The 26,083-nt window shown below is 50.4% G+C and overlaps 2 protein-coding genes across 3 annotated transcripts in view; both read right to left on the bottom strand.

Annotated features, from left to right (window-relative positions):
• The window catches only part of hs3st3b1b (heparan sulfate (glucosamine) 3-O-sulfotransferase 3B1b), a 23,309-nt gene extending 11,782 nt beyond the window's left edge, over positions 1 to 11,527 (bottom strand). Inside the window, exon 1 of the mRNA XM_084456414.1 lies at positions 10,729 to 11,527. Within this exon, the coding sequence (XP_084312540.1) occupies positions 10,729 to 11,297 (569 nt within the window). The 5' untranslated portion in view covers positions 11,298 to 11,527. The remainder of the gene's footprint in view (positions 1 to 10,728) is intronic.
• A 4,561-nt stretch (positions 11,528 to 16,088) lies between these two features.
• The window catches only part of cox10 (cytochrome c oxidase assembly factor heme A:farnesyltransferase COX10), a 48,090-nt gene continuing 38,095 nt past the window's right edge, over positions 16,089 to 26,083 (bottom strand). Inside the window, exons 5-7 of one of the 2 annotated variants that reach the window (XM_084456411.1) lie at positions 22,837 to 22,907; positions 18,887 to 19,119; positions 16,089 to 16,544 (exon numbers count right to left, since the gene is read on the bottom strand). In XM_084456411.1, the coding sequence (XP_084312537.1) occupies positions 16,117 to 16,544; positions 18,887 to 19,119; positions 22,837 to 22,907 (732 nt within the window). In that variant the 3' untranslated portion in view covers positions 16,089 to 16,116. The remainder of the gene's footprint in view (positions 16,545 to 18,886; positions 19,120 to 22,836; positions 22,908 to 26,083) is intronic. The other variant, XM_084456412.1, reaches the window with a different exon arrangement.

The raw sequence follows: 26,083 nt of genomic DNA, 5'->3' as shown, positions 1-26,083 counted from the left end.
AGGGATGGAGAGAGTGTGGGGGGGTGGAGAGAGAGAGAGAGGAGGGGGAGGACAGGGATGGAGAGAGAGGGGGGGTGTAGAGAGAGAGAGGAGGGGGGAGGACAGGGATGGAGAGAGAGGGGGGGTGTCGAGAGAGAGAGGAGGGGGGAGGACAGGGATGGAGAGAGAGGGGGGGGGTGGAGAGGGAGAGAGGAGGGGGGAGGAGAGGGATGGAGAGAGAGAGGGGGGTGGGCAGAGATGGAGGGAGGGGGGGGGGGCGGGGGGGCGTTGTTGGAGAAAGAAAGAGCCTCCTTCCTCCTCTCATGCATGCTTGACACATTCTACCTGTCTAACGCAGCAGACCCTGAACGGCCCGTGTTTGTGTGTGTGTGTGTGTGTGTGTGAGGAGGAGGAGGAGGAGGAGGAGGAGGAAGAGGCCATGGTCTTGTGAGAGTGAAGGAGTGACCGCCATGCCAAAACAGGGTCATTCCACAAAGCCTTTCAGAGTGATGGAGAGCTCTGTAAGTAACACTTAATGCTCCACTTCGTTCTTTTGTTTGACTGCTGATACCAGATAAGGCACCTGGGAACGCAACACCACTTGTGCCAACAAGCTACACTAGTCACAAAAGCGGCTTCCATCAACCCTACACACACACACACACACACACACACACACACACACACACACAGCGTGCGCCGCTGGGGGCTGGCTCCCTGCGTAATCCTCTGTGATCAGTGTGTTTGCTCTGAGTGTTTGTTGAAGGTGTTAGCCGACACTGGCGACCCCAGAGACACATTCCAGCTCAACACACACCAGACCAGCGCCGGCAAGACCTCAGAACCACACGGCACTACACACACACACACACACACACTCTCTCTCTCACACACACACACCTCAGGACTACTGCTGCACAATGAGCCATGATGGGATTTGAAGCCCAGATAAACAATGAAGTGATGTTTGTGTGTGTGTGTGTGTGTGTGTGTGTGTGTGTGTGTGTGTGTGTGTGCAGCAGAGCTGTTCTGAGTGATGTACTGACTCTTGAGAAGAACAGGCAAGCAGGTGACTGCTTGATCTCGCCACAGAGAGGTAGAATACAAGATGAAACAGACTGACAAAGAACACACATGACACCACCCCCCTTTAGCCTAGACACACACACACACACACACACACACACACACACACACACACACGCATACTACTTTGCATCCTGTTTGAATAGGCTGTCATGTGTAACTGCCTGCGTACCTTTTGAAGACAGGTGAGCCAGGAAGGGGGACGGGGTTACTCCATGACTCCGCCCCCTCTGAGGAGACATTCATTATTCAGCCTCCATTACCCCCCCCCCCCCCCCCACACACACACACACACACACCAACACACACACACCAACACCCCCAGAACACAGCTGGGCTCCAGCTTAGCGCTTTACAAATTTCTGAAGACAGGCTGTCTCTTCGGCTAACATACAATTAGGTAGATTGTGTAGCTATCGTACCAGCAGTGACAATTAAACCCCTCGTTTCAGAGAGGAATAATGGCGGCAGTGTTGTGTTGTGTCCCCAGGCTGCTCTGCAGGTTCCCTGGGATGCTGGCCCGGATATGGTCTGCCCTGATAACTCTGAGCATCCCGACGACAAGATAATTACCGCTAAGAGTTCTATGTTAACCGTTTCTGCCTCCGCGTCAGAGGTGCTCTCGGTATTTCGTCCGCGGGGACGTTGAACCGCAGCGAGCGGCGATGACAAATGTTTTCTCTTCTCCTCCGCCGCCGTCTCCCTCTTTCACAGGGAAACAAGATCCGCTCTCTGCGTGCCAGAAAGACAGGCCGATTCGGTACGGAAAAAAAGAAAGAAAGAGATCTTTTAAAAAAGAGACATTTGAGAAATAGGCCCCCGCCAGCGAAATACGCCGGGCCGGGCCAGAACTCCACAGCGTTTGTTTGTTGTCATAAGCGTTTTCAACGACATAACAGTTAGATTTCATCCCTGTCTCCTCTCTGCAGGGTGAATGTGAGCCACCTTGCTGCTGCCGGTCTCTCCCCGGTCTCTCCCCTGATAGATGTTCTACTTTTTTCCACCTAATCTGGCCAGGGATCCTCCTGTACTGTGCATATTTATTTTACACATAATCCATTAGCTCTGCTGTAGATTTACGGTGGTGACCGTGGAGGGCTGGTGGGGAAGGGGGGGGGGGGGTCCACTAGGAATGTTCCAGAAGTCTATCCAGCCTCCGCTGTAGAGCTATGATCTGCACGTTGACTTCAAACAACTTAACTGCCAATTGGGATCGGGGTTAAAAAGACTTCTCTGACGTCCTTTGATCGATGCGCAGTGAAGAAGAGATCTGTGAAAGATAGAGCCTCTATCCAACACTTCTATGAATTGAACACGGTGGAGAATGAGACTGAGAAGAGAGTTTAGTTGGGAAGAGAACGGAAAAGAGTTCCTGGTTTTGGCAGCAAGGCAGCCTGGGAGTTCAGCTCTGTGGTTCACACTGTTCTCCTAGGAGAGCCTTGAATCCTGGTCCAAGAAGAGAGAGAGTAAGAGAGAGAGGGAGATATGGAGGGAGAGAGAGAAGAGAGAGAGAAGTAGATAGAGAGGGAGAGGGGAGAGAGAAAGAAATAGAGAGAGAGGGGATAGAGAGACATTGAGAGAAAGACTGAGGGAGGAGGAGAGAGAATGGGGAGGGGACCACTCAGGGCCTCTAATGAGCTGTGCTCTTTTAAAGCCGGGGTTAATGGAAACCTCAGAAGGGAGGGCTCCTCTCTCTCTCTTTCTCTCCCTCTCCCCTTCTCTCTCTCTGTCTCTCTCCCTCTCTCTCTCACCCCTTCTCTCTCTGTCTCTCTCCCTCTGCCATCTTCTCTGTCCCCAGTGTGAGGCACGCTCACCAACATCCTAATGACTGCCTCCGGGACTGATAACCTGGGTTACATCAAGCTTTACAGGTTTGCTGTCATCCCCTTCTCCTCCCTCCTCCCTCACTCCCTCCTCAGCGCCTCCCCAGCCTCTCCCAACAGACCACCCCCCCCCCCACTGACTCCCTCACCCCCCCCAGCTGACTCCCCCCCCCCCCCCACTGACTCCCTCACCCCCCCAGCTGACTCCCTCACCCCCCCCCCCCCCCCCACTGACTCCCTCACCCCCCCAGCTGACTCCCTCACCCCCCCCCCCCCCCCAACTGACTCCCTCACCCCCGCAACTGACTCCCTCAACCCCCCCCCCAGCTGACTCCTGGTGCTGTGAGGAGCCAGGTGAGGGGGAGCAAGGTGATGGGGGAGCGGTGGCGGTGGTCTTGTCGGGAGCTCAGCAGGCGGAGAGGCTGGTGATTAACAGAGCGTACAGGAAAGCCAGTGTTTGCCTCGTCACCCTCACACCCCCGGGCGCTTCTTAATGTGCCAGAGAGTGTTTATCTAGCAGCAGAGAACGATACGTTAACCAGGGAGGGAGCCGGCCTGGTGCTGCTCCCACATCCAAATTATCACCTCGTTAAAAAGAGACCAATTCACAACCCCGGGGCAGCACACACGAGGCTTTATTCACACGGAAACCTTTTTATCTCTCTTCTCTTCTGTAAGGAGACAAAACTTTGCTATCTCTCTTGTTCTTCTATAAGGAGAGAAAACTTTGCTGTCTCTTTTTCATTCTTCCTCTGGTTTCCATTCTTGGTTTCCTGCCGTCTTGCTGTCTATGCCCACAGAGCAACACATCAATACTTTTTCAAAAGGGAAACGGAAAGTGTCAACAGACGCACGTGTCTCCACAGGCAGGCTGAACGGACTGAAGCTAACAATGGCGAGAGTTGTTATACTTTCTTTCTTTCTGTGTGCGCGTGCACGTGTGTGTGCGTGTCTCAGGAGATGGTCAGGGTTTGATAGTGAGTTCCTATTATCTGTTCTCCTCAGCGGGAGGTTCCTGCCTGTGGCGGCCATGTTGCGTTTGGCGTTGAGGAGCAGCTCTAGGGCCTGGACCACCACAGGGCTGCGCCCCCCCCCCCCCCCCCCACCGGTCCTCCTTTCGCTATTAGCCACTGGTAATTTGGGGATGAAAGCCTCCTTTCTCCAGTCTCTCCCTATTCTTGGGGCGGCCATGCCAGCTTAGACAGCGGGCCTCAGGGCCTCTCCCCTCCCCCGTCCGTCCGTCCGGCCGCGCTGACCAAAGCGCTCCCTGGGAGAGGGCGCCACTCGTGGTCAGTCAGGCTTGCAGGGTGCCCCGCCCAGGGCCGGCTGAACACAGCACGACATGTGACACCATTCTTATTCGCCAATAGGCGAGGCGCCCAGCTGGAGAACACAGAGAAGGTTCCTGAAAGAGGCTGAGGGGATGGGCTGGGGGGGGGGGGGGGTCGGTGAAGGGGGGGCTGTGGAACCTGGCCACAAAGAAAAGAATCTGCTCATCTGGGAAGACTGGGGTGAAGTTTAGCCAACGCGGAGGAACCGTTTCGGGTGACTTGCTTTCACGTGGCCGGCCACCGCAGCTGGGGCTTTGAGCGGAGCGTGTTCATCCTGCCGTCAGCTGTGTGGCCGGCCGGCGCGGGGGGGGGGGGGGGCCTCTGAGAAGCGCTGCAGGGACAGAGGGAGGGGCCACAGGACAGGAAGCGGCACCGCTACCGGGGGATCTGATGTTCTGAGACGTTCCTCTCCACTGACCTCCACATCATCACAGCCATCCCGTGTTTGAAGGCCTCGCTGAACATCTCAGCATTACTGTCAACGGCTCTACGGTTCATTCATATGGATACACAGCTCCTAACTCTCAGACGGGAAATTCCACTCGTCACTCTGTATCTGTGTAGCCTATGTTTCCAGTGTGGACTTGGGGTGTGTGTGTAATGGTAGTACTCTCGTAGTACTCTCATCTGCGTTGTATTTCTCGTTCGTTTGACCCATGTTAAGGGATTGTCCAGGGCGGGACGCGAACCTGCAACCTTGTGCTAGAAAGTCAGATGTGCTAACAACTATGCCAAAATAGATATTCTTATTAACAGGGTCTCTAGCAAATCCTTTTATACTAGGGGAGTGAGTTTCACCAGCTACTCGCTACCACTACCTCAGAGGACTACACTCACTCCACAAGGGTTTACGGGGACTCACCATTCACTCGGTTACATATGAACTGGGGTGTGTGTTGACTGGGGTGTGTGTACTGTGGTGTGTGTGTTCTGAGGTGTGTGTGTGTGGACTGGGGTGCTATCTCTGCAGATGGTCAGCACACAGGGCCTGTCACACCCCCAGACGGTAGACTGACCCAGTTAAACGCCCTCAACCCGTCGCCTCTGACCGATCAATAACAGCAAGTGTTGCCTGTCTCGTCTCATTATTGTTTGATTGGAGATTAAAATGATCCATGTCCCACAGCTGAGCCTATCACAGCCCACCGCGCACTTCCTGCTTATGCCGTGGGAGCAGGCTTTTCTCAGGGCCTTCCTTACAAAACATGTTCGCACACGTTAGCTGTTGACCTTGTGCTCGATGCCGGTTTGATCCTCGCCAGCACTAGAACCAGGAGCCCCTTCTCTTCCTCTGAGAAGAAGGGAGGCGAGCCAAGTCGGCGTCTCTAGAGTGTGTGGAGGTCACCTACAGGGGAACAGGAGCCCTCCTGGATAGCAGAGATGAAAGGGGGGGCAGCCGTCCAGAACTGACACGGCCGGCCAGCAGCAGCAGGCTAGGGGCCGGGGGCCGGACCAGCTTGAGATAACAGCCTTCCGGTGACAGACTTCCGCCGGCATCTCCAGCGCTGGACGGCGGAACGGCCCTTTATCAGCTGGCCCCTCCAGAACAACGCTCCACTTGTCCCTTTGTTGCAGTGCTCTAAGCAGCCCTGACGGACGCTGCCATTAGAGAGAGGGGGTTACCTCCGGCCTTCACCAGGGGACAGACACAAAGGTTCTCCACAAAGACACCCCGCTCTGGGATGGAGCCTTCCTGATCATACCCCCCCCCCCCCCCCCCCCGACAGTCGGACTGGAGCCTAGTGTCTGGTCAGAAACCATACGTAGCGCAGCACACACCTTCTTATTAGAGAAAGACTCATGCTGAATTGACTAACATTTTCGAACATTTCAAAAAAGTTACAATTCGAAAATGTACTTACTTGCTTGCTTGCTTACTTACATACTTACTTACTTGCTTCCTTACTTACTCATGCACGCTCAAACATTACTCATGTTTCCCCTCGTCACTAAACATCTAAAGTTATCGTGAAAGAGACACTGCCAGAAACCGACGCAGTCATGCGAAAATCTCCCAGCGTACCTGACAGCTATCCCCCAGCCGCTCACACTCAGGAGACCCCCGAGTCTCAGCGTCTACAGCGGGGGCCCCTGGGAGGGGGCGTTCAGAACCACTGGTTAGGGAGGGGCCGCGGAGAGGGCCACACGGGAGGGCCCTGACTGACGGCCGGGGCCAGGGCCCGCCACACGGGCAGCCCGACCACAGCACAGTCATTACACTGCATATCAAAGCCCCTTCCCAGCCAATACATCTCAATACAATACGAACGGAGCATGAGAGGCACCACAAACTGACAGGATGACGGAGAGTCGTAACCAACATCACTCCGGGTAAACACAAAATGTCGCCCAGAAACCGTAGATCACCGTTGACAGAGTCTCGCAGAGCCAGAGCTTTCTCCGCACGTCAGCACCGCGCCGTCCCAGCCCCGGAGAACGGCCGGGCTGCACCCAATTATCAATCTGAGATAGGAGGGGGAAGAAACACTGCCTTGATTTAAACCAATCATGATCGTCTTGGGAAGCGTTAAGCTTGTTTTTATTTTTCATGGTATCCTTGCCAAAATAGTGTCGGGGGATTGAATCTGATTGGCGCCGCTGGAATAGAGCTGCGCCAATGAGAGGCTTATCTCAAAAGCCCCCCTACGTTGAGCCAGACTATCCTGACGTAGTGGATTTTACAGACTGCGTACGAGGAGAGGAGAGCTGATATGAGTGAACTGTTGCGTCGCAGATTAGAAGAGTTGAACGGACTCAGTCACCAAACAGGAGAACACTGAGGCAGCTGCCACCAGAAACCTAGGAGCTAATGTCCATGTCTCTGTTGCTGTCCAGACTCTAAAAACGGAGACACTGATATTCCCATGCAAGGCCTGCGATGCAAAACAGGTGAAGCTGCACTGTGACTAACCCGTCTCTCTCTCTCTCTCTCTCTCTCTCTCTCCCCCTCCTCTCTCTCTCTCTCTCTCTCCTTAGAGGCAGTGTGTGTCTGACCTCACAGTTGAAAGGAGTACCTGGTACAAAGTCCCTCACGCAAAAAGCATGAATCATGTTTGTCTTTTCACACAATTAGAAAACTGTCAGAGTACATCAGAGAATCACAACAGGTGTGTTATCACTGCTCTGTTCATCCTTCCCACTCAGTCTGTCTGCCAGTCTGTCTATCTGCGTGTGGTTGGACTTCCTGGGCGTCCTGGAGAGCAGGGTGGCGCAGACGGGCCAGCGGAGGGCTGGGCAGAGGGTTGTGCAAATTAACTGAGAGGGAGGTGAATTGCACAACCACGTATACTCCAAATACCTTAGATAAACACACCATTTTATTTCCATACAGAATATTTCACTGATTTGTGCCATTTCCTGGAAGGCTAATGTGGTACGAGCTCACTGCCTGGCTGGAAAATCTGTTCCACTGTGGTCTCGGTATCTGACTCTAACGGGAAATTGGGACTATTAACAACTAAGAATGATTTCCTTTCTTGGTTTATCTTCACTAGAGAAACTTATCAGAACGTTTTTCCTCCCCACAAGCAGGAAGGACTGTGTCCAGCACCCTCTCCTCTCAGCAGAGTGGGGCTTCCCTGACCGTCTCTCAGTAAAACCACATCCAGACACAATTTCACACGGCAAAATGAGGAAAGACAGCATCAAATAAACAAACAAAGCAGATCAAAACAAGTGTTTGTGCAACGCACTGCTGGTCAAAACACCACCGCCCCTATAATGTTAGCATAGCAGCGTGTCTGACACAAAACATCTGCTGTTGCATGAGAAGTCAGGCTACTTCAGAGCTGGGTTGGGCAACACGCATTTTGGTCAATAACCAGCGTTCAAAGTTGCTCTTTATTTGCAAAAAATATTGTCAAATTGGACATGAAACATAAAAAATACAAACTCTCCACATAACCACAAAGATTAAGTTAAGATTAATCTACAAGGGCACTTTTCATTCAGCGTGTGTGTGTGTGTGCGTGTGTGTGTGTGCGTGCATGTGTGTGTGTGTGTGTGTGTGTGTGTGTGTGTCAGATATTGGGCTTGCGTGTTTATTTGAGCGTTTCTGAACAGGGCAGCGGCAGCCAGCCGTTGCGTCATGTTTTCTATGGAAACATCGGTCAAAAAGAAGTTTGCAACATCATCACCCAAACGTGAACACCGTCCCCCCACCCAGGCCACGGCAATGTACTCATCCACAAGACTATTTGAACAATCTAAAAGTGGATCTCCGGGGAAATAAAACCGCCTCGAACTGAAACAAATCTAACCAGCCAGGGGGCTCAAAATAGATTTAGCAGATATCACAGCAAATCCCAAATCGAGTCCGTTTATAAATTGGATGACAGTGTTTTTATTTTTAATCGAATCTGCAGTCTGTAACTAACACCTTCCCATTCGACGGTTCTTTCATTTCGCTGTGCTTTGCCGAGGGGCCTCTTAAAGGACTCCAGCTCCACAGACACTGGAACCAAATCCCTTTATTCAGAGTGGCATGCAATCCACAACCGTTTTTTATCAACTTGTCAGATGAACTATTAGTTCTGCCCCGTCTGAGACTCCCAGAGCCCCGGGCTTAGAGACGGAAAGAGAGAACCTGGGTTTTTAGCATTTGGCCATTCATCTTCACAAGGTTTAAAATAGCCTTAAGAAACTGGCTAATGGACTCAAGTCCTCTTCTCTGAAAGTCGTCTCTTGCACCGATGTAGGCTATAACATAACCAAATAGTTCATTATGAATTAGCTAGGCTAGCCTTTGTGTGAGGCCGGGAGATAGTTTGAGAAATATGTAGCCTATCCATAAATAGGCTATAGTTCAAATATTGCTGCAATCAACATAGGCTATCTGTGTGGTGTGACGCAAATTGTGCCGCAAATTTAACACATTTGCCGAAGTTTTCAGTGTCTTGTTGGACAGCAGAAGATTTCAATTGTATGACCCCCCACCCATTATTAAATATGTAAATAAACCTCCCACTCATTATTAAACTATCAATAACTAAAGGTTGTTTGCTGCATTATGAAGAGGAGATTCATGTTTTACTCAGGCCTAGTTCCTAGATCACCATAAATGCTTGTCTGTTACTGTTCCCTTTGAGTGCATTAATTGTGTATCTGCATCGAGAGGGCAAGACTCCTGAAAACGTATTTAATCTTGAGATATTTCGTTTATAAAATAAATTGAAGCTTATAATGAATCCCGCGGCAAGATTGCGTTTCAATCGACAGCATCGCCCCATGATCAACTAGGTTACATGCAGGAAATATGATCAAGTTTTAATTTATTATAATAATAAAATAAAACGTATCAACAAGAACATCAAGCAGAAGTAGGCCCTATGTACTAATCTAATTGTACTGAATTACGAATAGGTAAATAATTAGCCTATAATTGTGTTATTAAATTAAACATGCAATTAAAGTAGCCACCTAGACTATAGCCTACTACAGCAAACATTAGGTTCTATGTGTATGGTTGGGGTAGCTACAGAGTCAATCATTTATTTGTAAACTCACTCTAAGAGTCAGGGAGACCTCTAACTTGCAGTGTTGCGCTGTGTCCAATAGAGACCACTGCGCAACATCGGAACGGCCCTCGCCTGCAGTCTGGAGCCACTCATTAATACAGGCTACACACACACACACACACACACACACACACACACGCACGCACACACACACACACACACACACACACACACACACACACACACACACACACACACACACACACACAAACACACTAACACACACGCAGGGATTGAAGTTGGATAGGCTACAAATCAATCTAAACGCATGGGTGTAATTTAGAATAATCAAATTATTGGTTATAGTTGGTAAAACAAAGAGTTGGCTCTTAAAGCTCTCCGTGGCTGTATCTGAACAGGCGTATTTCATCAAAATATTATTTGCACATTGTCCTTTCTAATCTTAATCTTAATGTGGATCTAATGTTAGCTGAGCCCGGTGATGGTTTGATAGGATGCGATATGCCCTACATGAATAGCTGTCTACAGCTGTGGGGGAAATTTCGTTTTGCATTTGAAATGTTTAAACGGTTTTCATTGTTGGAACATAGCCTAAACTTATTTTAAAGAATTCGTTAAGATTCTGATTTATATTAGCCTATGTATCCTGTAGGCTACAACAAATTATTTTAAACATTTATTAGGATAGGTTTATAATAGATATACTAGGCTAATAATAAACCACATTTCTGTAGCCTAACAAATGCAACATTTTTGTAGCTTTGTAGCCTACTAAATGTACTTTTTTTTTTACTGCTTTTAATGTGTGAAATATGAAAAATGTCCTATAATATTTTGGTTTGAAAACAAGCGAGACTCGATCTATAGACTACCACCGTCAACTTCAAACTATGGACAGCCTAGAGACATTTCCCCCTCAGGCGTCTCTCCGCTGCTATTCCGTACAGAGAACGGTGGGGGTTCCCTGTTGCGGGGTTAAGGCTCACAGTGAGCTGATAAAAATATTAAAACATAAAAAATAATATTATCTACCTGTACCACTCCATCCCGTTGTTGTAGTTGCGGTCGAAGAAGTGCGGCTCGGCTCCCACGGCTCTGATGTCGGGATGCACGCGGAGGAACTCCAGCAGCGCGCGCGTCCCTCCCTTCTTCACCCCGATGATGATGGCCTGCGGGAGCTTCTTACTGCCTGAGCCGTTAGAGAAGCTGGACATCGCGCTCGGATCAGGAGCCCTCTGCTCCCCCCTGACCTCGTCCCAGTCATCCGTCCTGTCCACCTCGTTATCTAGCAAGTCTCTAGAAGCAGTCCGGATAGATGGCTCGTCGTAGTCGGACTCGATGTCCACCCAGGGCTGGGGTCTGGGCAGGAGCCGGGACATCAGGTCCGCTCGGCCGCTCTCTGTCCTTTTGCCCACGGATGCCGCCGTCTCCTTGCCCCGGTAATTGTCCACGACCAGACTTGGCATGGTGGCGCAGTAGCCCACGCAGGAGTACAGCATGTACACCCAGAGCACGAACATGACGCCGAGCAGCGCCAGCTTCTTCTTCACCGGGCTGAACGAGAGCGCATACAGATGGTGGCAAACCAGGCTATATTCCATAAGCCCTGCGGTCGCGGACCATATTCCACATATTTGCCAAAACCACTCACTCCCGGCGGCACCTCAACAATCCTCTAAAAACGCGCATGCCATGTGTCTACAAGAAAATACAAGTCTAGAGTAAGCGAGTTCAATTAAATATCCGGTAATTCAGAGCCATTTACCAGTTAGTAACTACAGCAGATAAATGTAAATCGCAGCTCGAGCCTGAAGCACTCGGGTGCCCTCTCTCCCCACGCGCATCTTCTGCTGGTTGGAGAGCTCTAGCCCGGCGCTAGACCTCTCACAGAGGGGGGCGGGACACAGGGATGACTGGCAGCTGCAGGGGCCTATGGACGCACGCAAGCTAAACACCTCGCCGTTTGTAGATGGAAGAGGACCTATCACAGGACTGTGGGAGGGCGTTCGCGTGGGATCCTAATGTAGGTTATTGAGTCGATAGACGCTCCTGTAGAATACCGTTATAGTAAACCAGAGTCCAACAGACTAATAAGCAGAGTTGAAAAACTTTGTTTGAAAGGGGGGCGAGAGAGAATAAATAATGTCACACCACTAAGTGATCAGTGTGTTAAAACTCAGACTGAAGTCGGGGAAAGCTGTTATAGGTTATATATAGGTTATTATCTGTAGCTACAATGAAGCCCACTATCCCACTATCAGTAGGCTACAAAGCAATTGCCTTTCCACTTTTATCGAAAACAAGTTACACTAATCTATTACATGTTTACAAATTTTCCATCAGAAATTAGGCTATTACATATTTATGCTTTGCTAAAACATTGCTAATATATTCTATCCAGAGTAGGAGAGTCCTATTTTACTTAAGCCTATAAGTTATCTAGGCCTATAAGCAAGTTGTTTGAAACTCAAGTTGTTTCTTGAATAACGGACTCATCTCAGTTGAAGACATAATATGATTTCCAAACAGTCACACAATGAATATCATATGAGTTAAGCTACTGTGAAGACGTGGGCACTAGGAGTAGGCTATTTTATCGGCCTTTCAACAAACAATCAGCAGTGGGTAAAACAAGAAAAAACAAAACAACAACATCAATAATAATAATAATAATAATAATAATATTATCATAATATGCCTAAATCCTATATGCGTCACGATAAATACAATGTAGGCTAATAATAATAATAATAATAGGCCTAATGATAACAGGCCTAATAATAATAATAATAATAATAATAATAATAATAGGCTACATAAAGTAATATGCGACTAGTATTATTAGTAGCCTATTATTAGGTCTACTAGTAGCCTATTAGTAGGCTATTAGACTACTAATGTAGCCTACTATTAATAATATTAGTATGAGCCTATTATAGGACCGTAGCTATAGTTCACTTCAAAATGAAATATGCTATTAGGTTTAACATTTTGGCCTAGCACATTCAAAGCTTACATACTGTACACCAGGTTGCAAACGAAAATATGTGTGTGTAAGCATGTGTGCTCACACACTGAAAGGTGGCTATTCATCTAACAGGCTGAAGGCCTCTCGTCAGGAATACAGTCTCAATACCAACCAAGAACTGGACACGGCCAGACTACTACGCTATCTAGCAGAAATGGTATGTGTGTGTGTGTGTGTTTGCGCGCGCGTGTGCAAATTAAATTGGTTCACACTTCATTTGTTAAGATGTATTGCTAATACTATACTAAACTACTTTTACCACGTACTCCTAAAATGATCTATAGAAAGCAAAACTTCTATCAGGACTTCATGTACCTACACCTAATATGAAAAAGATGGCAATTCTAAAACATGTTATGACAGTTCACTTTTCAAACATTGACATCGTATTAAATGTTATAGTAGTCCTATAGGAGCCCTTTTAGTTCACCAAATATTCTATCAAAGAGCGAAAAGGCCATCATTACTTTGAGATTGAAATGTAATCTATCGAGTTAGCATATTAATTACACATTAGTTAAATTAAATTGCATTACAAAACGGTCGGCATTACAACAATAAACAAGAAGCGTGTAATTCGGATGGTGCATGTTGAGATAAACTCACAAACCGACTGTAACAAATTAATTCCATTTAAGGTGAAAGAGTGGATCTCTTTTCTAAACGAAATTTTGGAGAAAGTGGCTACTCCGTTTTCTCTCTGTGACCTTCCAGCCCAGGCCCTACGGCCTCATTCATTCATTATTCTATCATTCCCAGTGAAACACTAGTGTTTGATCCCCTCTAGTGACTTTGCGACTTATAGGCCTAGCTTATTGATTTCCCGTTAGAAAGTATTTCGTTTATAAACCATCCAGGAGGCCAAAGGTCGACCTGGTCTCCAGGTTTGTATAATTCCGACTTATTTTTTTGTTCAGTTCCCTCAGATAGAAGCACCCCAGATGTTGAGTTATGTGTGTATGAAAGCCAGCATGGCTCCGTCTAAGTGCTGGATGGGGAGTTGCATGTGTTTACCGAGGCATATTTCAGTCGTGATTGTTGACCATGGCGGGGCAGAGCTTTCATGCGGCTCCCCCGATGAGGGGAGAATATGTGATTTAAACACTGATGTCACATTGCACAATACTTCTCTCCGATGCATACAGGCCTGATCCTAAGAGAATACTTCTGAAATATGAAATCACACAAAAAGCATTTTTCTTGAACTTTTCCTTGTCCAAGAGTGTAAATCGTGTCATATAGGCATAGGCTACAAACATGTAAAACTTGACAGTTCTCCAATAATAAATCTACATTTACAACCCGACCGGTTTGATTAGATTCATAGTATGAAAAATAACGTCAAGGTCAAAGAATGCAGCCTTTTTGAATCCAGTCTGTGATCTTTGAACATGAGAATGATTATCTGGAAAGACATGTGCATCTATCTTTTAGCCTACCTGTTATCAACACAGCCGGTGAGGAAGAAAGGTGTCTTGCGAGACAGAGAGCTGTCCCAGAACAAGCTGTACCCTGTTCCAGAGAGAGACAGACAGAGAGCTGTACCCTGTTCCAGAGAGAGACAGAGAGCTGTACCCTGTTCCAGAGAGAGACAGAGCTGTACCCTGTTCCAGAGAGAGACAGAGAGCTGTACCCTGTTCCAGAGAGAGACAGAGAGCTGTACCCTGTCCCAGAGACACAGAGTGCTGTACCCTGTCCCGGAGACAGACAGCTGTCTCAGTACTACCCAATCCCAGAAACAGACAGCTGTCCCAGCACTAGGAGCAGACAGCGGGTGACCAGGGTGGTATATCTCTGGTACCACATCTGATTATTGGAGGGTGAAGTCCAGGGATGACTGCGGGGGGGGAGAGACCAGACTACAGAGAGCACACCGTACTGCCCAGGGCCATGGGAAGGACCACCGCAGGGGGGGAGGAGAGGGAGAGACCCAGACCAGAGAAGCCCCACTCCCTCCCTGCCTGGATAGGGACCACACTGCCGTGGAAGCGGATGTCATAAACATGACAGTCCGTCAGCCGGAGCCTGCGAGGTTGGCACCGACGTCCAGTCCACACAGGTTGGGCGTTCTCCCCCCTGTAACAGCTGGGCAGGTTGGGCGTTCTCCCTCCTGGAACAGCTGCCCCCCCCCCCCCCCCTCCTGATATGAAACCGTATCCGGTCAGCTCCTTTACGAGGATATTATCCAGCCCTGCTCTCCCGGCCGGGGGCCAAGTCCCACAGCAGGGCGGGGGGCGGGGGACATGATTGTTCTGCGGACGGGGTGATGGAAATGTAACTAAACCCCTAAACTAGGGCCAGGCAGCGGAAGGGGAGTCTGTGTGAAGTGACAGGTGCAGGGCTTGTTGCTAAAGAGAACATTGTATGATACTCGTCCGCCATTACCTCAAGTGTGTCCACTAAGACTATAATTGCAACTTAAGTCCCGTCATAATTAAGTCAATGTGAAGTCACATCAGCGTGGACTAGGATCAGGTCTACGGACGACTCCTGGCCATCCCTCATGTCATTTTGGATGAGTACGGCCGTCTCTGACGTCATCTTCCATGGGTCATGCTCTGGTAAAACAGGAACAACTCTCACACAATGAAGACCAAGAGGCCAGCTGGACAATCAGACAATGTTTATTGTAAGAGAAAGATCTGCCTTTTTATTTCAAAGGTCAACAACTCTCTGATTGGTGCAGGGGGACCGTGTGGAGTTAAAGCGGTGTGAAGCAGACAGGACACTCAGTTTGCTGAACGGCGAAACGCCGCGAGCGCTAGGAGCAGTCATGAGTGATCACTGAAGTCAAGTAACATTTTACGATCAGTACAGATGTTCAGCGCAACGTCTCGGTTGCTTTAAACGTCTTTCCTCATCGGATTTGGTGTAATTTCAGAGACTGATGATCAAACCGTCGTCATACTGTAGACTTTTCATAACCGGTATTCACAGCCAATACATTTCTCTCATCTCATCTATACAATGTGTGGGGCTGGCTTGTAGATTGTTGCCCCATCGGTAACCGATAGGGGCAATTTACACTGTACAACGTCATTAAACAACAGCCACAGGAATCAGAGGGATCCTACATAAATAAATATGTAATCTATATACATACACACATTGAAATGATTCATTACAACCTGATAGAAGTCAGGTATTCACAATATCCCTGTTTCTGTTGAACCATTGTCAGCAATGTCGTTACCACTTTACAGGCCAGGGATCTCCAAGCACACGCGCGCGCGCACACACACACACACACACACACGAACGCGCACACGCACACACACACACACACGGAGTAGAGACATGGGAAGGAAAGACCTCCATTAGAGTGAGGTCAGAGTGGAGAACGGACTGCCAGATTTGAGGGGGGGGGGGGGGGGGGGGGGGTTCTACAGTGGTTAGCTCTGCAGTGCTGGGGCCAGGCGTGCGGGGGCCGGGCCCTCCTCCGCGGCCCCCCGGGGCTTCTTGCAGGTGAGGGCCAGCAGCAGCAGCATGGGCAGGTGCCACAGGCTGCAGAAGAACAGCTTGCGGGCGCTGGCGCGGTCGCCGCGGCGGTAGAAGCGGAAGGCCAGCAGGCTGATGTACAGGTTGATGGGCAGCACCACCAGGGGGAAGGACCAGGTGGTGACGTCCAGGGCGGGCCCCAGGGCCGACAGTGCCACCAGGCCCAGGCTGTGGCGCAGGGCCACCCGCCGGCACATGGCCGGGTGCGTGACGGACATCATGCGGTAGCCGCCGCGGGAGTAGTCCTCACGCAGGTTCCAGCTCAGCGCATTGAAGTGGGGGAACTGCCAGCAGTACAGGAACCCCCCCAGCAACAAGGCACCTAGCGAAAGGGAGGGAAAGAGAGAGAGAGAGAGATGGGAGGGAGGGAGGGAGGGAGATGAGAGGGAGGGAGCGAGGGAGGGAGGGAGATGAGAGGGAGGGAGCGAGGGAGGGAGGGAGATGAGAGGGAGGGAGATGAGACGGAGGGAGATGAGAGGGAGGGAGCGAGGGAGGGAGAGAGAGAGAGATGAGGAAATAATGAATAGTGGTCTCTGGGGATTCACGATCTTCAGAGATTACTTCATCCCTTAACCAATCACATCGCGCAGTTTAAATTCCGTCATCGCAATCAAAGGACTCTGATTGGCCTGGTTGGAATTCCAACCGAGATATCACTCTGGACGGATGGTCTGGAGCCCTTCCAGACACTGAATCGCATTTCGAAAAAATTCAAAAATTCTGATTCAGGGGCAGAAGCCAGGCTAACTGAAACTGTGGCCAGGCATCTTGGCCACTTCCTGTTTGGTATCCCTCTGGTACACGGCAGAGAGAGGAAGGGAAGTGTGTGTGTGTGTGTGTGTGTAGGGGGGGAGGCACACAGCCTGGCGGCCTCACAGGCAGCAGGGCGTCTCTGATCACTCATTCTGTGTTTAGTAAACAGCTGAACTGATCCCGGGACACCCCAGCATGACGAGGCCTGGGATGCACAGTAAAGCCCTCACTGCTCTGATCTACACACACGTTTGGAAAAGTGCGGGGCCGCTAAACCCTCTGTAGTAGAATCTAAACTAGAGGCATAGGACTGGACCCAAAACCCTTTGTAGCAGAACCTTGAACACACTAGGCATAGCACTGGACCCAAAACCCTCTGTAGTAGAATCTAAACTAGAGTCATAGCACTGGACCCAAAACCCTCTGTAGTAGAATCTAAACTAGAGTCATAGCACTGGACCCAAACCCTCTGTAGTAGAATCTAAACTAGAGTCATAGCACTGGACCCAAAACCCTCTGTAGCAGAACTTTAAACACACTAGGCATAGCACTGGACCCAAAACCCTCCGTAGTAGAATCTATAGGCACAGCACAATATCCGAGACACTCTGTAGCAGAACCTAAAACAGTGTTGAGATAGGAAGAGAGGCTCAGAGAAGTTGAGAGAGGGGGGGGGGGGCGGGGGGGGGGGGGTCAGGAGTCCAGCGCTCTAAGGAGACGGGTAACAATAACTATTTATAGAAACTCACATTCAGTTTATTCATCTGGCCCTCTGATAACCTCCAGCTCTCTGGGCGGGATCGCCAGAGTCAGAGCCAGGGGGCCAGATCTTTAGAAGGGGCATGAATGGCCAGACGGCATTTCTATGGACCCACCAGGCCCACACAACACAAGGGGAGGTTCAATAGCACTAAACCATGCTTTCATTTTACACCATCAGAAGCCAATAGATTCAACATTTACTGTTTTTCTTGAGTCCCCCCCCCCCGCTCCCTTCCCCAAAAAAAGAAACGTGTCCAAGAGAGTGTATAAATGTGTGTGTGTGTGTGTGTACTGTACATCACTCCGAAGCCCAGTGTGACCATCTGAAACGCATCTGACAGTTGCCATAACAGAACACTTATGGTTTCGGCCAAACGAGCCGGAGAGCACATCCACTTCCGCCTCAGACGGAGAGCCCTGACGCAAACAGCGTGGGATTCTGGGCCGTGTGTAAATACTGGGGGGTTTGACCCTGGACACGGAGGCCCTGGTGGGCTCTAGAAATACGACCGCTCCGGCTGGGGCGGTAACGGGTCAGGCGCAGATGTCACCGCCAGGGTGAGGGACTCTGGGTCAACCCTGTCGACGTACTGGAGGATGGAGCTGATGCATTGCAGCAGAGCTCGTATAGTAACAACAGACCTACAGTACAGAACTGGGGAGACCGGGCCCGGGCCCCTGGGGGCCGCCACGCTGTGTTCCGTTCAGTCACGAATCAACGCCGTGGCCCCTGCAGGGCCGCTCACAGGGCCGCTTTGTGCAGTGAAACCTAAGATGTAGTGTGTGCGTGTGTGTGTGTGTATGTATGTTGTATGTTGTATGTGTGTGTATGTGTACGTGTGTGTGTATGTGTTTGTGTGTGTATGTTGTATGTATGTGTGTGTATGTTGTATGTGTGTGTGTGTATATATGTAGTAGTAGTAGTGTGTGTGTGTGTGTGTGTGTGTGTGTGTGTGTATGTTGTATGGGTGTGTATGTGTGTGTGTATGTAGTATGTGTGTGTGTGTATGTACAGTATGTTGTATGTGTTTGTATGTGTACGTGTGTGTGTATGTAGTATGTGTGTGTATGTGTGTGTGTGTGTATATATGTAGTAGTGTGTGTGTGTGTGTGTGTGTGTGTGTGTGTGTGTAGTGTGTGTGTGTGTACCTGGGTCCAGGCTGCCCGTGGCGGCGGTCCAGCCCATGGTGGGGGGGATGGCCCCGACGATGGCGCCCACCCAGGTGTTGGTGATGCTCAGTCTCTTCAGCGGTGTGTAGCAGCAGGTGTACAGGAAGATGTTGAGCGCCCCCAACAGGCCGGTCAAGGGGTTGACGGCCATGGTGAGCAGGCCGACGCCGGAGACGCCGCAGACGGCCGCGAAGGTCACGGCGTGGAGAGGGCTGGGGGCGGAGCCAGGAGGAAGAACGGAGAGAGGGAGGAAGAAATGGAGAGTTTGGGAAAACCTTTTAATACAACACTAGTTATAAACATCAAACACCAATCCAGTGGAGGGACACGGTAATAAATAATAATCAAAAATATTATTACACACACACAATCTGCCCCTCTCCCCCAGAGAACTACATTCTGATAACGTTGTCTGTGGGTTTCAGTTCAACCTGGTCCCAGATGAAATTATATTAGTTCCACCAGTACAGGACAGGACACACACATGCAGCAGCAGCAGCAGCTACGTAGGGCCCCACACTCAGACAGCTAGCTCTGCTGGTTCTAACAGCTACGTAGGGCCCCACACTCAGACAGCTAGCTCTGGTCCCTACGTAGGGCCCCACACTCAGACAGATAGCTCTGGTCCCTACGTAGGGCCCCACACTCAGACAGCTAGCTCTGCTGGTTCTAACAGCTACGTAGGGCCCCACACTCAGACAGCTAGCTCTGCTGGTTCTAACAGCTACGTAGGGCCCCACACTCAGACAGCTAGCTCTGCTGGTTCTAACAGCTACGTAGGGCCCCACACTCAGACAGCTAGCTCTGCTGGTTCTAACAGCTACGTAGGGCCCCACACTCAGACAGATAGCTCTGCTGGTTCTAACAGCTACGTAGGGCCCCACACTCAGACAGCTAGCTCTGCTGGTTCTAACAGCTACGTAGGGCCCCACACTCAGACAGATAGCTCTGGTCCCTACGTAGGGCCCCACACCCAGACAGCTAGCTCTGCTGGTGCCTCTTCTAACCAGGGCTTAGGAGGCAGCTCATCTGATAAGCGTTTGTCAGGGATAACAGTGGCCCAGCAAGACAAAGAGTATGTGTACGAGCAAGCTCCCGAGATCAAAACTGGAAGCCAAAACCACAAGAAGCTCTGGCTTTTAACCGGATCAAGACTTCCTCCTCTCTCTGGTCCTCATTAAACGCCCCGCCCGGGGGCTGCTTCAAGTTCGCGGGCAAATACTCCATAAATTAGAGAGAGAGATTAAATCCCTGACCAAACGCAGGCACGCTCTGAAGCGAGCGGGCCTTTCATATCACTGTAGCGGCGACATCAGGGTATCAATGTGATTAGTGTTGTTATGTCTGTTTTATGTGGTGCTGGTGGTGGGGGCTGGCTGGCTGGCTGTGGGCTGTCTCTCTGGGGAGGGGGTTAGAGGAGTGTGTGTGTGTGTGTGTGGGGGGGGGGGGGGGGGGGTCTGGCCCCTTGTCTACAGTCTGACACATCACCACTGATAACGGCAGCTGGAGAGCATCAACACAAAACTGAGATTTCCATCTCAGAGTCCGCAGGATGGTAGGGTAGGAGGTGGAGTTGGGGTGTGTGTGTGTGTGTGTGGGGGGGGGGGGGGGCTCAGCAGTACCCCCCCACCACAACAGAGGATGAGTTCACCTCACCGGACGATGAGTTCACCTCACTGGAGGATGAGTTCACCTCACTGGAGGATGAATTCACCACACCGGAGGATGAGTTCACCACACCGGAGGATGAGTTCACCTCACTGGAGGTTGAGTTCACCTCACTGGAGGATGAATTCCCCTCACTGGAGGATGAGTTCACCTCACTGGAGGATGAGTTCACCTCACTGGAGGACGAGTTCACCACACCGGAGGATGAGTTCACCACACCGGAGGATGAGTTCACCTCACTGGAGGATGAGTTCACTACACCGGAGGATGAGTTCACCTCACCGGAGGATGAGTTCACCACACCGGAGGATGAGTTCACCTCACTGGAGGATGAGTTCACTACACCGGAGGATGAGTTCACCTCACTAGAGGATGAGTTCACCACACGCAGGCTTGTCTGTCCAGCAGCATTCAGAGCAGATCACATCACAGAGAGAGAGCGGTGCTAGCCAACGTCTCTCTCTCCGCTGGTCCCCGGCTCGACGCCCGTCCCCTGGTGGAGGCGCGGTGGGGAGGAGGTGCGGTGGGGAGGAGGCGCGGAGCGTGGGCAGGTGAGGGGAGGCGCTGCGAGGAGCTGGGTGACGGGTTGTTTGACAGAGCTGCTGCCTCCCAGCTGTGCTCCGTCTGGACACGGGTTAGCGTGAGCGTCACACCAGACCTTCACCGTCACGTCAGCAGAGCTGGGCTGTTTGGAGGAGGGAGAGCATCCGAAATCACCAACCAGCCCGGCAGAGACCGGCACGTCCCCGGAACATTCCCGAGGGTCCGAGGAGGCGGCGCCAGGTCAGGGGTCAGCGCTCCACCGCAGTATGAAAGAAGACCCCTTATCTAGCCCTGAAATTAGCTGGCGTGTTACTGGTGTGTAACTAGCGAGTGTTACTAGAGTGTTACTGGTGTTACTGTGAAGGTATAGAACAGAGGGATCAGGCTTGTCTAACTGAGCTGTTCAGAGGTAATTCTGCTCCTTTGTTGTTCTTGGAGCACAAGAGAGAGGAGATGAGCTTAGATGACCTGGAGAATGCCTGGCATAGTGTGCGTGTGAGAGAGAGAGAGAGAGCGCGCGCGCACATGTGTGTGTGTGTGTGTGTGAGAGACAGAGAGAGAGAGAGAGAGAGAGATAGCGTACGTGTGTGTGCGTGTGTGTGAGAGCGTGTGCGACCCCAGGGTGGCAGCTTACTAACGGCAGGTAGAATGGAAGCTATCCTGTTACTGAGTCAGACTGGGAGCAGCGTAGCGATACAAGCGGTCCAGCGAGCCTCAACGGAGAGACTATCTGCCCTCTACAACGCTGAGAGAGGCACCGCCCCCTACCCGCCTCACAACTCCTATTCCACCTGGCAGGTATGGAAGGGGCGGGGCCGCCCGCTAGCTGCCTGGCACAGCGACTCCGACGCTGGCGGCGCTGCTGCCCACAGACAGCCCTGGCTGGCCAGCTAGCTCTGGCACCAGCGCCCACGGGGGGAAAAGGAAATGCATCTGTGATTATTACCGTTTTATTGAAGGTGTAACAGAGCGTCTCGCCCCATTAGAATATGACAGGGCTGTCATTACACTGAACTAGAGGGGCGTATTACTGAACTGGTGTTACAGGCTCCTAAGGTTTACACCACCTTCACAGACTGACTGGTATTACACCACCTTCGCAGACTGACTGGTATGACACCACCTTCACAGACTGACTGGTATTACACCACCTTCACAGACTGACTGGTATTACACCACCTTCACAGACTGACTGGTATTACACCACCTTCACAGACTGACTGGTATTACACCACCTTCACAGACTGACTGGTATTACACCACCTTCACAGACTGACTGGTATTACACCACCTTCACAGACTGACTGGTATTACACCACCTTCACAGACTGACTGGTATTACACCACTTTTACAGACTGACTGGTATTACACCACCTTCACAGACTGACTGGTATTACACCACCTTCACAGACTGACTGGTATTACACCACCTTCACAGACTGACTGGTATTACACCACCTTCACAGACTGACTGGTATTACACCACCTTCACAGACTGACTGGCATTACACCACCTTCACAGACTGACTGGTATTACACCACCTTCACAGACTGACTGGTATTACACCACCTTCACAGACTGACAGCCTGACTGGTATTACACCATCTCTACAGACTGACTGACTGACTGAGGGAGAGAGGGAGAGAGAGAGAGAAAGAGGGAGAGAGGGAGAAAGAGGGAGAGAGAGGGAGGGAGGGAGGGAGGGTAGTGCTCTACCTGATTTGTCCTCTAGCGAGAGGTCTGTTCTTGGTTCGGTTCATGTTGGAGTCGAAGGGCACCTCAAAGTACTGTGGAGAAACAACAGGACGACTGTTAATGGAGGACACGTGCACGCACACACACACACGTACACACACTCACGCACGCACGCACACACTCAGACACACACACACAGCTCATCTTTCTTCTTCAGCATGGCATGTTCCATGTCAGCTCTGAAACCAATAACCCTGTCATTGCCATTCCATTAGTCCCTACCCCCCCACCTCCCCTACGCGCGCACGCACGCACGCACACACACACACACACACGCACACGCACACACACACACACACACACAGCATCACTGAACAGAGCCCACCATCTAGGACCCACATGTTGGGTTTGGCAGCACAGAGCTGAGAGATATGGTGAGGACGAGACAGTCAGCGCTGGGAGCGGCCCTCACGAGCACGGTGGAGTGATGGGGTGGTGGTGGTGGTGGGGTCTGAGAAAAACTACTTCTTCTGTTTTATGATCTAACCCACTCTGGGGGAGTCAGCTTCAAAGTGGCCCCACGAGATCTGCAATATGTGACTCAAACGCAAACACATGGGACGCTTAAACGCAGGAACCGGTTAATCTGTTGGTGTGTGTGTGTGTTTCTGTGTGTGTGTGTTTGGGTGTGGGTGTGTGTGTGTGTGAGGTGTGTGTGTGTGTGTTCGGGCGTGCGTGTGTGTGGATTCTGTGTGTGTCCATGTCTGAGCACTAATGAAGAAAACAGAGAGAGCACTCCAGCCAGAGAATATCGAGATCCATTACTCCTGAAATATGGATCGCATAAACTACTCTAATAAACAGATACTCCTCTCCTCTCTTCTCCAGTCTGCGCAATTTATTGCCCGCTTGACATAGGAAAGCTTCCATATTTAAAAACACCCCTGTGGTTGGTAATACATTTCATATCCAGTACGTTTATATTTTCTTAGAGGCTCCAGAGAGTGGGTCATAGCACTGGGTTGAACAGCGGGGGTGGTGAGGCATACTTTTCATTAACCGAGACTGGGGAGTCAGTCTGCTGGACGAGACTGTGAGACTGGGGAGTCAGTCTGCTGGACGTGACCTTGAGACTGGGGAGTCAGTCTGCTGGACGTGACCTTGAGACTGGGGAGTCAGTCTGCTGGACGAGACTGTGAGACTGGGGAGTCGGTCTGCTGGACGAGACTGTGAGACTGGGGAGTCAGTCTGCTGGACGAGACCGTGAGACTGGGGAGTCAGTCTGCTGGACGAGACTGTGAGACTGGGGAGTCAGTCTGCTGGACGAGACTGTGAGACTGGGGAGTCAGTCTGCTGGACGAGACTGTGAGACTGGGGAGTCAGTCTGCTGGACGAGACCGTGAGACTGGGGAGTCAGTCTGCTGGACGAGACTGTGAGACTGGGGAGTCGGTCTGCTGGACGAGACTGTGAGACTGGGGAGTCAGTCTGCTGGACGAGACTGTGAGACTGGGGAGTCAGTCTGCTGGACGAGACCGTGAGACTGGGGAGTCGGTCTGCTGGACGAGACCGTGAGACTGGGGAGTCAGTCTGCTGGACGAGACTGTGAGACTGGGGAGTCAGTCTGCTGGACGAGACTGTGAGACTGGGGAGTCAGTCTGCTGGACGAGACTGTGAGACTGGGGAGTCGGTCTGCTGGACGAGACTGTGAGACGGGGGAGTCAGTCTGCTGGACGAGACTGTGAGACGGGGGAGTCAGTCTGCTGGACGAGACCGTGAGACTGGGGAGTCAGTCTGCTGGACGAGACCGTGAGACTGGGGAGTCAGTCTGCTGGACGAGACTGTGAGACTGGGGAGTCAGTCTGTGTCGGTCTATACAGGCGAGGCTGAGCACAGCTGTGGCTGTGGGACCCCGGCTCCAGGCCGAGGTGTTAATTCTATTTCCTGAGTCAGGAAACACCTCAGGCCTGTGCGGTCAGAGGAGAACAGAACAGAGCCCTCAGGCAGGCCCAGGAATAACACTGCGTGACTGGTCACACGTTAAAAACACAACACCGCTTCGTTACCTCCACCCCAGCGACAGCGCAGGGCGAGGAGTCATGTTTTCGGTGGAGTGTTTGTGCGTCCGTCTGTCCGTCCGTCCATTTGCAGGATTAGGCATATACTACTACTATACTACCTGACGCATATACTACTACTATACTACCTGACGCATATACTACTACTATACTACCTGACGCATATACTACTACTATACTACCTGACGCATATACTACTACTATACTACCTGATGCATATACTACTACTATACTACCTGACCGATTTTCATGAAGCTCGATGGGGGGATGTAGCATGGACCAACTTAGTAATACTGTACAGACTGACTAGTAATACTGTACAGACTGACTCTAGACTAATACTGTACAGACTGACTCTAGACTATAATACTGTACAGACTGACTCTAGACTAATACTGTACAGACTGACTCTAGACTATAATACTGTACAGACTGACTCTAGACTAATACTATACAGACTGACTCTATACTATAATACTGTACAAATGACTAGACTAATACTGTACAGACTGACTAGACTAATACTGTATAGACTGACTAGTAATACTGTACAGACTGACTAGACTGTGATACTGTACATACTGACTCTAGACTATTACTGTACATACCTACTGTAGTCTAATACTGTACAGACTGACTAGACCAATACATACAGACTGACTCTAGACTGTAATACTGACCCTAGACTGTGATACCGTACAGACTGACTAGACTTTTACTGTACATACTGACCCTAGAGTGACTAGACTAATACTGTACAGACTATCAATATCAATACTGTACAGACTGACTAGACTAATACTGTACAGACTATCAATACTGTACAGACTGACTATCAATACTGTACAGACTGACTAGACTAATACTGTACAGACTATCAATACTGTACAGACTGACTATCAATACTGTACAGACTGACTAGACTCATACAGTACAGACTATCAATACTGTACAGACTGACTATCAATACTGTACAGACTGACTAGACTCATACTGTACAGACTAACTCTACACCAATATTGTATACTAACTCAAGACTAATACAGTACGGATGATTCTAGACTGTGATAGACTGTAATCTGACAGACTGACCAGACTGTAATAGTGTGACTCACTGACTCTAGACAGTAAGTTAGTGACATCTTTCTCTCAGCGGAGACCTGGGTCTTCCAGTGATGCAGCTGATTGATGG

Source organism: Borostomias antarcticus (assembly GCF_949987555.1).
Source record: "Borostomias antarcticus genome assembly, chromosome: 22".
Classification (NCBI taxonomy): domain Eukaryota; kingdom Metazoa; phylum Chordata; class Actinopteri; order Stomiiformes; family Stomiidae; genus Borostomias; species Borostomias antarcticus.
The sequence above is the reverse complement of the archived record's forward strand: the minus strand, read 5'-3'. Positions and strand labels throughout refer to the sequence as shown.